The 11934-nt window shown below is 40.3% G+C and overlaps 1 protein-coding gene across 1 annotated transcript; it reads left to right on the top strand.

Annotated features, from left to right (window-relative positions):
* Positions 1-8294: 8294 nt before the first annotated feature.
* LOC128564500 (CD320 antigen-like) lies at positions 8295-9422 on the top strand. Its single transcript, XM_053559961.1, has one exon. The coding sequence runs from the start codon at positions 8346-8348 to the stop codon at positions 9420-9422; it is 1077 nt and encodes a 358-aa protein (XP_053415936.1). The 5' UTR covers positions 8295-8345.
* The last annotated feature ends 2512 nt before the right edge of the window (positions 9423-11934 follow it).

Below are 11934 nucleotides of genomic sequence, written 5' to 3'. Positions count from 1 at the left end.
ATGGCATTAAACTGAAAGCTTTTCCACTTAGAAGTGGAAACAGGCAAGGTTGTCCTCTGTCGCCATTACTATTTAACATAGTGCTGGAAGTTCTAGCCAATACAATTAGGCAAGACAAGAAAATAAAGGCCATCCAAATGGGAGCAGAGGAGGTCAAACTCTACCTCTTTGCTGATGATATGATTTTATACTTAGAGAACCTCAAAGACTCAACCACAAGACTGTTGGAAGTCATCAAAAAATGTAGTAATGTATCAGGATATAAAATCAATGTCCACAAGTCAGTTGCCTTTGTATACACCAAGAACAGCCAAGATGAAAGGCTAATAATTAAGGACCCAACTCCCTTCACCAGAGCCCAAAAGAACATGAAATACCTAAAAATATACCTAACAAAAGAGGTGAAGGACCTCTACAAATAACATTATGAAACCCCAAGAAAGGAAATAGCAGAGGACTTTAACAAATGGAAGAACATATCATGCTCATGGCTGGAAAGAATCAATAATGTTAAAATGTCTATACTTCCCAAAGCAATTTACAGATTCAACACCATCCCTATTAAAATACCAACATCGTACTTTCAAGACTTGGAAAAAGTGATTCTTTGTTTTGTATGGAAGCAGAAAAAAACCTGTATAGCTGAAGCAATTCTTAGTAATAAAAACAAAGCCAGGGCATCAGCATATCAGACTTTAGGATGTACTACAAGGCCATAGTTGTCAAGACTGCATGGTGAAGGCACAAAAAATAGTGACGTAGACATTTGGAATCGAATAGAAAACAAGAGAAAACCAGGAAATGAAACCAACAACTTACAATCACCTAATCTTCGATAAACGAAACAAGAACATACCCTGGGGGAAAGACTCTCTATTCAATAAATGATGCTGGGAGAACTGGATACCCACATGTAAAGACTGAAAGTGGACCCGCACCTTTCTTCACTCACAGAAATTGATTTAAGATGGATAAAGGACTTAAATTTAAGGCATGAGATGATAAAATTCCTCAAAGAAAGCATAGGAAAAACACTGGAAGATATCGGCCTGGGGAAAGACTTTATGAAGAAGACTGCCATGGCAATTGCAACAACAAAAATAAACAAATGGGATTTAATTAAACTGAAAAGCTTCTGTATAGCTAAGGAGACAACAACCAAAGCAAATAGACAACCTACACAATAAGAAAGGATATTTGTGTATTTTAAATCAGACCAAAGCTTAATAACTAGGATATATAGAGAACTTAAATTAATCCACATGGAAAAAGCCGACAATCCCATACATCAATGGGCAAGAGAAATGAACAGAACCTTCCCTAAAGAAGACAGATGAATGGCTAGCAAACATATGAAAAAATGCTCGTCATCCTGAATTATTAGAGAAATGCAAATCAAAACCACCCTGAGATAGCATCTAACCCTAGTGAGAATGGCCCACATCACAAAATCTCAAAACTGCAGATGCTGGCGCAGATGTGGAGAGAAAGGAACACTTTTACACTGCTGTTGGGACTGCAAAATAATACAACCTTTTTGGATGGAAGTATGGAGCAAAGAACTCAACCTAGACCTCCCATTTGATCCTACAATCCCACTACTGGGCATCTATCCAGAGGGGGGAAAAATTTTATTATAAAGATACTTGTACTAGACTGTTTATCATAGCTCAATTTACAATCACCAAAATGTGGAAACAGCCTAAATGCTCTCAACCCAGGAATGGATTGGCAATCTGTGGTATATGTATACCATGGAATACTATTCAGCCATTAAAAAATGGAGATTTTGCAGCATTTGTATTAACCTGGATGGACGTGGAAGACATTATTCTTAGGGAAGCATCACAGGAATGGAGAAGCCTGAATCCTATGTATTCAACTTTGATACGAAGACAATTAATGACAATTAATGATACGGTGGGGATGCGGGAAGGGAAGAGCAGACAGAGAGAGAAGGAGGGAGGGGATGAGGGAAAGGAAAAGAAAAAAACAAAAGAAAAGAAAATAGTGACTAATTCTCACATAAATTGGATTTTATTTTGATCAAAGTACATTATTTGAACAATAATTTTTAATGCAACTTGTTAATATGTTGTTTAGGATGTTGCATCCTCATTTAGAAGTGAAATATGTTTGTAATTTCCCTTTACAATAATATATTTTTTCTAATTTTAATATCAGGTATATCCAGAATAATAAGTAGAATTATTCTGAAGTATTTTTGGCATGATGTTTTTTTTTTAATTATCTTCTATTTTTATTTATAAATATTAGTTGTCTATTTTTTGAGACTTTGGAGAAAAAAAATAAGTTGACTGATGACTCCATACTGAACCTCAGAGTCAAAGCATTCTATGATAGACATACTTTTATCTGACAATGTGAAAGTTACTTTTTTCGCATGATTATTATTATTATTAATATAGCTCAATATTTCATTGCAGCAATCATGTGATTTCTTTTCTGAATGTATTTATCTTCATTTGTTCTTTACGAGGTTTTTGTTTCTAGTCCTTATCTTGAACATTGTTATTAAATTTTAAGCCTTTTTAATTTTGTGAAGTCAAAAAGTGGAAACCAAATAAACACATGTATATGTATAGAGAAAATTTTTTAAAAAGTGAAAATACTATGAAATTTGTACTCCTTGATTTCCTTGGTGAAGACCAAGAATAGTGCGTCATCTGTGTCATGGACATTTGCACATATCAAAGTACCTTGATATGCCAAAGTATTCGAATTTTGAGAAATAAAGGTATTTAACTTTGCATCATGATAGTCATCTCCTCCAGCTAGTATATCAACTGAAGGGAGGAAAACAACACTTACTTGGCTAACTCCAAAGCAGTAACACAAGCTGATTTTATAGTCTACCTCTTTTTTTTTTTTTTTTTTGTAGAGACAGAGTCTCACTGTACCGCCCTCGGGTAGAGTGCGTGGCGTCACACGGCTCACAGCAACCTCTAACTCTTGGGCTTACGCTATTCTCTTGCCTCAGCCTCCCGAGCAGCTGGGACTACAGGCACCCGCCACAACGCCCGGCTATTTTTTTGTTGCAGTTTGGCCGGGGCTGGGTTTGAACCCGCCACCCTCGGCATATGGGGCCGGCGCCCTACTCACTGAGCCACAGGCGCCGCCCGAGTCTACCTGTTTTTTCATATTTCTCCATGAGTCTGACATACACAACCAACCATTCCTCCAGTGTATCCTCATTTGCATACTCATGAATTCTTCTTCATATTCCTTCTCTAGTTTGTCAACCACGGCCCTGGGTGACTTTGCCAATGTATTTTTATTTAGCTCGGTAATGCTGTTGTTTTGCTTGAGGATTTAGGAGCTGGGCTTTTCCTGTTCTTATCTTTTCTTCATAGGATTTCCCTTTTGCACAGTATTAAGGCGGTCTAGTACTGATGCTTAGAAACAACTTTGTGATCATTAAACTCTTTTCAAAGTGACTGACATCTTTATACGGTATCTACATTTTTCATGAAATGTTTAGCAGATGAGCTGAGGATAGCCCAAGATTGTATTTTTGATAAGGAATCAGGGTTCCTGGAAAGCCAGGGGTCTCTCATGGTCTGTTGGGTTGTGATTCAGGTGTAGAGTTCCATTGTTCCCATATTAAAAAACTTAAAGAAAGTTATGTTGTCACCAGTTCAGGTTGTTACGTAAGTCCTGGCCTTCATGTCAATCAGGGTTCAACCAGAGAAGCAGACATAGTGGTAGATATATATTAAGAGATTTACTGGGCAGCGCCTGTGGCTCAGTGAGTAGGGCGCCGGTCCCATATGCCGGAGGTGGCGGGTTCAAACCCAGCCCCGGCCAAAAATCAGAAAAAAAAAAAAAAAAAAAGAGATTTACTGCAAGAAATTAGCTTACACAGTTGTGGGGACCCACAAGGCCATTGCTATATTCATAGGGCAGGCTGTGAAGAAAGGCATGCTAGATAGAGTTCTCAAAATTATTATTCCTACGTGCTAGGTGCAACATCACATTCTTATCAGAATTTTCAGTTCTGCTCTTAAAGCCTTTTACATGAATGATTTAGACCCCGCAAGATTACATAGGATAAGCTCCTTTGCTTAAAGCCAAATGATTGTGCATTTTAATCACATCAACAAAATACCTTCACAGTAAACTCTAGGTTGAGTACCTGAAAGCTTTTAACCTAGACAAGCGGACACATCGAAAGACCATCATACCTTCTATTTGGATTGCTATTTCTAATAATAGTGATATAATTTGACAAGAAGACTTAAACACTCATTTCCTCTTTAAAAAGTTACGAAGTCCTACATTAGTTTCATAATAAGGGTGAGTACATTGGGTACTTTTTCTTCCATTGTTGAGACACTTTACTAAGAAGAATATGTTCCAGCTCCATCCATGTAAACATGAAAGAGGTAAAGTCTCCATCTTTCTTTAAGGCTGCATAATATTCCATGGTGTACATATACCACAATTTATTGATCCATTAGCAAAATAACTAAGAAAATGCTACAAAAGCTATGTTAACTAATGTGATGAAAATATGTCAAACGATCTATGAACCAAGTATATGGTGCCCCACGATCATACTAATGTACACAGGTATGGTTTAATAAAAATAAATAAAAAAAATAAAAAGTTACAAAGTTATTCAAACAATTTTTAAAACATGAAATTTTATAATTAAGATCTTTAGTTTCAAATCTAAAAAAATCAGTGGTCTTTTTTAAAAACTGCATACAATTAATGTCTTTTAAAAATAAGTATATTGTAAAATTTAATTTTAAGGCAAATGAAATATTGGGTGTTATAAGCAGAGATTTGTTAATAAACATTAAGTGTGTGATTTTATTTTTATTTTTTATTTTTTTTGATGCACTGCATACATCCAAAGAAGCATGATTTCATTTTATTGGAATAAGGTATTACTAATCATTAAGTAGAGTGGATATAAGTTAATGAGAAAAATAAGATCTCATGTAAGGCCAATAATGTGTAACACATTGCCAATAAAATTACTTTAACATACAAGAATAGCTGTTTTCTATTACTGAGGTTAATTTTATTCCCTAGCAATGATGAGAATTATGCCCATGGTATCACACGTCATGAATTATTTGCTCTGAGTTTGTTTTACTGCTTGGAAGAGTAGTTTATAATAAAAATCAATATCATGTGACTATCTACATAACAGAAATATCCTTTGTCAATTTTTTTTTCATTTCAGATTAATATGAGGTTAAAAATGATTAGACTACATTGTTTGTATTTGTTAGGTAAAGTCCAAAATGCAGTTGAGCCCTTCACTCAGGAGGTGTGTTGTAGACCCTCACACTGTGCACATTAGGTGAGAGCTTCCCCATTCCCCTCTTTTCTCTCCTCTCTATCCTCCCTTCTCTTCTCTCTCCCTCCTTACCTTCCCCAACTTGAATTTAAATGTGTTTTTCTCTTGTGTGGGTATGTAGTTCTTAATCTGATAGTTTCATATTAGTATTGAGTACACCAGATACTTGCTTTTCCATTCTTGTGATACTTTACTAAGGAGAATGTTCTCCAACTCCTTCCAGGCTAATACAAAAGATGTAAGGTCTCCATCTTTCTTTATGGATGCATAGTACTTCATGGTATACATAGACTAGAGTATAAGGCCCCTTTCTTTCATTCCTATGTCCTACCTCAAATGCTAACACTAGAACCTCTGATAGTTTAATTCAACTCAAATTCACAAATTCCTCTTGTGTTCAGGTCTCTGGGGCTGAGGGTGAGAAGCCAAAAATGTAGGATTTAATTCCTACACAATTTCGTTCCTACAGGACCTCTTGGTTACAAGAGGCTCTGCAGCATGTGAACTCTCTATGTGTCTTCTCCAAGCCTGAGGTCACTGTGCAAGCACATTCTGTTTCATTTTACAGGCAAGGCATCTGGCATAGGCGAATTACTTCTGTGAGGAAACTCAAGGAGTCTTGCCCATGCTGTGGGTCGTGTCATGGCTTTTTATGAGAGGTTTGTGACTGGTTATATTTTAGCTAAAGAAGAAATCTCAGCAATCTATAGACCTAGAACTTCCCAGAATTTCCCTGTTTGGCAGGGCTTTACTGTGTGAGACGTTATAATCCAAAGACTTTGGGCCATTCATCAACTCAGATGTTCATATAGTAGCCTTCTGAGACCAGAAACTATTTTATAGTGTGTAGGGCAGTGATTTTCAACCAGTGTGCCATGAAAGGATCTTAGGTATGCTACAGAAATGTCTAAAGATCATTAATTCAATTATTTTCAATAAAATTCAAAGCACAGTAAGTATATTCTTTTTTTTTTTTTTACTCTCTCTCTCTCTCTCTTTTTGATCATCATAATTTAAGTCTGGTACAGAAGTTTAGCTATAGGTTCAAGTGTGCGATGAGGTAAAAAGGTTGAAAAACACTGGTAGAGCAAGCATATAAAAGGATATCCTCTTATCAGATTGCCCCATTTTCCTGACTGAGTAGAAAGGGCTTGGTGGATATTCTAAACCAGATGTACAACAGCAGTTCTCTTACCATTAGAAACAGAACAGTGACAGAGCACAGTCACTGCACTGTGTGGGTAAGACTTCAGGAGGGGAAAGTCTGTGGAGAGAGGAGTAAGTGTTGCTCTGGAAAAGGAGTAGAGAAGTCTGTCACACTCGGAACCAATTGGGATGGTGGCTCAAACTACCAAATGAGATAGGAATCATTCTCAATCTTTTGTTGATTCAATAACTTCAATAAACTCTCCAGTGTATGTTCTTTTTTCTCACTAACACTCAATAACTATGTTTGTTTAAATTGTTTTACAATTGATTGTGAATTTTTTTTTTAAAGCATCTATTCCTTATTGCCACATGTCTAACAGGTGGACAAGGACTTGGAATAGAGTAAGTGATTAAATTGGGCAAGTTCACTCATTTATTGAACAAATAGTTGAATGATAAATAGTGTGCTCTAATGAGGTCCCAGATAGGAGTTAAAAGTGGGTGAGCCACTGTACGTTCACCCTCAGACAGCAAGGAAGCACATGAGTCTGAACTGTAGCCTGGGTTCCTGGACTCAATGGCGATGGCAATGCTTCCAGCAGCACCTACTGCAGACACTAGTGTTGAGGCATCATCCTTTTGCCCATGGTTTCTAGGCAGTAGGCCTATGAGATCCCTAGTGTCACAAAGGAGGAAAAGGAGCACTGTAGGGAGACCTGGGAGATAGGGCTGGCTCAGGCCTCTCCCCAGCTTGTAATTGGACAAGTTTCCACCCTTCCCTGCCCCAGCAATTTTGTCTCCATGTCCTCACTTCTCGGAATCCATCAGTAATCACTGATCAGACCTGCCTACTTCCCAACACAGAGAATGTATTTACATGTACACAAAGAAGTGTGTATATTTATGAATTCCCATTGGCAGGGAGACTATAAGTCAAGAATATATTGATAAGTGGCCTGAAACATCCAGAATGCTCCCATGTTGTGCATTGGAAAGACAGAACACAGCATTGAACTGTCATGTAGGATAGACTCAAAAAAAGAAAATAAAAGAAAAGAAAAGAAAGAAATTCCATACTCCAATTAAGAAACAAGATTTTTTTTCTTTTCTTTCTTTTTTTTTTTTTTTAAAGACAGAGTCTCACTTTGTTGCCCTTGGAAGAGTACTGTGGCATCACAGCTCACAGCAACCTCCAGCTCTTGGGCTTAGGCGATTCTCTTTTCTCAGCCTCCCAAGTAGCTGGGACTATAGGCACCCGCCACAATGCCTGGCTATTTTTTTTTTCTTGTTGTTGTTAGTGCAGTTTGGCTGGGGCTGGGTTCGAACCCACCACCTTCGGTATATGGGGCTGGCACCCTACTCACTTAACTACAGGCGCTGCCCCCAAACAAGATTTTTTAAAATCTCTCTCTGACACTTAAAAACTGTATGATATTAAGCTAGTTAACTAGCTGCTCTAAATCTCATTTTCCTCATGTGTAAAATGTAGGTACCATCTATTATTAAAAATTGTTGGGAGAATTTACTGGTACAAACTTTATGAGTAAATTGTTAGCATTTTTAGTTAGTATTAACAAAAGAAATTTGATATTCTCATGTAATACCTACTTACCTTGTTATCATCTTCATGCATATTTCTTTTTATTTTCTTTACAAAGAAATATTTCAAAGATTGATCAGAAAATTGCTGCATTTATTTTTGTAAACCCACAGTATAACATCCTGCTTGGCATTTCATGTATGTTCAAAGTGTATTTATTGAATGAATAAATAATAACACTAGAGGCGTGCGCGTGCGTAGGAATAAGAGCGCAGGCGGGTCTGCGCGTGGCTGCAGCCGGGCCACACGACTAGCTGCTTGATGGAGCGGGGCAGAGCGCGGCGGACAGCGGCACTGGGCCTGGCGCTGCGGCTGCTGTTCGGCCTCGGAGTAGGCCTGGAGGCTGCCCCGACCCAACTCCCGACCCGGTCCTTGGCCCAGGCCCCAGGCTCGTGCCCTCCTGCCTTTTTCCAATGCCGTATCAATGGCTTTTGTGTGCCACTTACCTGGCGCTGTGACAGCGACTGGGACTGTTACGACCGCAGTGACGAGGAGGAGTGCAGGATTGAGCCGTGTGCCCAGAATGGGCAATGCTTGCCAACCCCTGGCAATCCTTGCTCCTGTGATGGCACCAGTGACTGTCGTGGTGGCACTGATGAGAGGCTCCAGAACTGCAGCCACCCAGCCTGCCCAGCAGGAGAGCAGCGTTGCTTACAGGGTGACACCTGTATCCCCCACACGTGGCACTGTGATGGCCACTCAGACTGTCCTGACTCCAGTGATGAGCTTGGCTGTGGAACCAATAAGACCTTCCAGAAAGAGAATACTACAATCTTGGGGACCTCTGTGACCACGGAGAGTGTCACCTCTCTCAGAAATGCCACAGTCTGCTCCATCAGGGACCATTCTGGAAACCCAAGTGCCTATGGGGTTATTGCAGGTGCTGTGATGCTGAGTGCAAGCCTGCTTGCCACCACCCTCTTGGTGCTGTCCCGGCTCCGAGCCCAGGAGCGCCTGTTGCTGCCCCTGAGATTGCTGGTGGCTGTGAAGGAGTCTCTGCTGCTGTCAGAAAACTTCACTGGTCTGAGGACAAGCACTTGCTACCATGTCATCCCAGTCCTAGTGCAGCCAGGCGAGGGGAGAGCAGATACGGGATATGTGTGTACACAAGTGTCAACACACCAGCCCTCTGAGACCTGGGCTCTTCTTGCCCCATGGAACCTCAAACCCTGCTCTTATAAATGTGACCCTGGAGGTTGGCGGTCCTCAGACACTCCGCCTGGACTTGGGGAGCTTGGATGGGAAACAAACCACAGCCAGAACAAAAGGGCTGGCCTCAAGCTACTCCCAGGGGATGGGACGGCCCTGTGCTCAGACACCCCGGCTGCCCCTATCTAAGGGTGGTGATTAAAATTGCTTCACATCCTCAAAAAAAAAAAATAATAATAACACTAGAAACATGGTTATAAAATTTTTATCACAATTTGGGGGAGGGGCTGCTACATTCTATTATAATGATTACATCCCATTTTTGAGATGAGGAACTTGAGGCCCAGAGAACTTAAGAGACTTGATTAGGGTCTCAGAACTGGTGAGTTGAAGAACTGGGGGAAGGGACACAGTTCTTATTCAGTCATGCTGGCTCTGGACCATTGCTCATACTCTGGGTGGGCTCTGGACCATGCAGGGTGGAGCCCTTGCTCATTTTCTCTCCTCCTGAGGACCAGGTTCAAGGGCAACACTAAGGATGAGATCCTGGGCATTGCCAACAACTGACTTGGCTGAGTGATGAGGTCAAGACTTGGCAACATTTGCCAGTGGAATGTCAACTGGGACACCAGGAAGTGGGCTTAGAGTGAGGGTAGGGATGGGGATAGGTGTCCTGGCCAGATCCAGGCAGGGCAGGAACTGCTTCTTTATCTCTCCCACCTTATGGCTACCAGGCAGCCATCAAGTTTGATGAGCATATCAGCGTGGCCCTCAGCTGGGTGCCTGCCAGCTGCTTCATTGTGCATGAATATATTGGGGGCTATATTTTACTGTCGACTCTGAAGTGGGCCTGTGGGGAGGAGCTGGACAAGGACTTCTTCCTGCAACTCACAGAGGGCTACAGGGACTTCTAAGGGCTATTCCACTGCGCCTGCCCTGCTTACCACCTGCCATGGACACTCCCAAACCCACACTCCCTGGGAGTCACTGCTTCACACTTACTCCAGGTAGGGACTGAACTGGCATATTCACCTGCTCTCACAGGCTTTGTGAAGTTTAGGGACTTAGCTGAGCTCAGTTTTGTCATCACTTATTCTAGGGACAGGAGGCCATGAGCTTGTACTGACCCCCCTTTCCTTGTCGGAGTAGCACCCCTAACCTATGAGTAGTCCCTGGGCACACAAGAAGACCAGATGTAGCTACAGGATGATGAATCATGGTTTCAAATGAGTTTGTTTTTATTATAATTCTTTTTATTGTTGGGGATTCATTAATCCCCTGGCAAAAGAACCAGGTTACACTGATTGCATTTGTTAGGTAAAGTCCCTCTTATAATTATGTCCTGCCTTCACTCACCCCCACGCCCTCCCTCCTTCCCTTTTACTGCTCTTCCCTTTTCCCACCCCTCCCTCCTTTCCTCTCTCTGCTCTCCCCTTCCCCCCACCCCTCACCATGTACTAGGTCATTAATTGTCCTCATATCAAAATCGAGTACATAGAACTCTGCTTCTCCATTCTTGTGATGCTTTACTAAGAATAATGTGTTCCACTTCCATCCAGGTTAATACAAAGGAGGTAAAGTCTCCATGATTTTTAATGGCTGAATAGTATTCCATGGTATACATATACTACAGCTTGTTAATCCATTCCTGGGTTGATGGGCATTTAGACTGTGTCCACATTTTGCTGATTGTAAATTGAGCTGTGATAAACAGTCTAGTGAAACTGTCCTTATGGTAAAAGAATTTTTTTTTTCCTTTTGGGTAGATGTCCAGTAATGGGATTGCAGGATCAAATGGGAGGTCTAGCTTGAGTTCTTTGTTCTCCATACTTCCTTCCAAAAAAGTTTATATTTGTTTACAGTCCCACCAGCAGTGTAAAAACTGTTCCTTTCTCTTCACATCCATGCAACATCTGAAGTTTTGAGATTTTGTGATATGGGCCATTCTCACTGAGGTTAGATTATATCTCAGGGTGGTTTTGAATTGCATTTCTCTAATAATTAAGGACTATGAGCATTTTTTCATATGTTTGTTAGCCATTCAGCTGTTTTCTTTAGAGAAGGTTGTATTCATCTCTCTTGCCCATTGTTATATGGAATTGTTGGCTTTTTTCATGTGGATTAATTTGAATTCTCTATGGATCTTGGTTATGAAGCCTTGGTCTGATTCAAATTTGGTTGTTGTCTTCTTAGCTGTACAGAAGCTTTTCAGTTTAATTATGTCCCATTTGTTTATTTTTGTTGTTCTTTTAATTCCCACGGAAGTCTTCTTCATTAAGTCTTTCCCCAGGCTGATATCTTTAAGTGTTTTTCCTACATTTTCTTTGAGGATTTTTATCATTTCATGCCTTAAATTTAGGTCTTTTCTCATTGGAGCTATGTATGACAAACCCACAGCTAATATTTTACTGAATGGAGTAAAACTGAAAGCTTTTCCACTTAGAACTGGAACCAGACAAGGTTGTCCTCTATTGCCACTACTATTCAACATAGAGCTGGAAGTTCTAGCCAATACCATCAGGCAAGAGAAGGAAATAAAGGGCATCCAAATGGGAGCAGAGGAGGTCAAACTCTCCCTCTTTGCTGACGATATGATCTTATATTTAGAGAACCCCGAAGACTCAACCACAAGACTCCTGGAAGTCATCAAAGAATACAGTGATATCTCAGGATACAAAATCAATATCCACAAGTTGGTTGC

The sequence above is a fragment of the Nycticebus coucang genome, chromosome 14 (assembly GCF_027406575.1).
Source record: "Nycticebus coucang isolate mNycCou1 chromosome 14, mNycCou1.pri, whole genome shotgun sequence".
Taxonomy (NCBI): domain Eukaryota; kingdom Metazoa; phylum Chordata; class Mammalia; order Primates; family Lorisidae; genus Nycticebus; species Nycticebus coucang.
This window is presented reverse-complemented; position numbering and strand designations above follow the sequence as displayed.

What these genes read in the sequence shown, in the direction of transcription:
- LOC128564500 (XM_053559961.1), top strand. Translation starts at nt 8,346, where the DNA reads ATGGAGCGGGGCAGAGCGCGGCGGACAGCGGCACTGGGCCTGGCGCTG.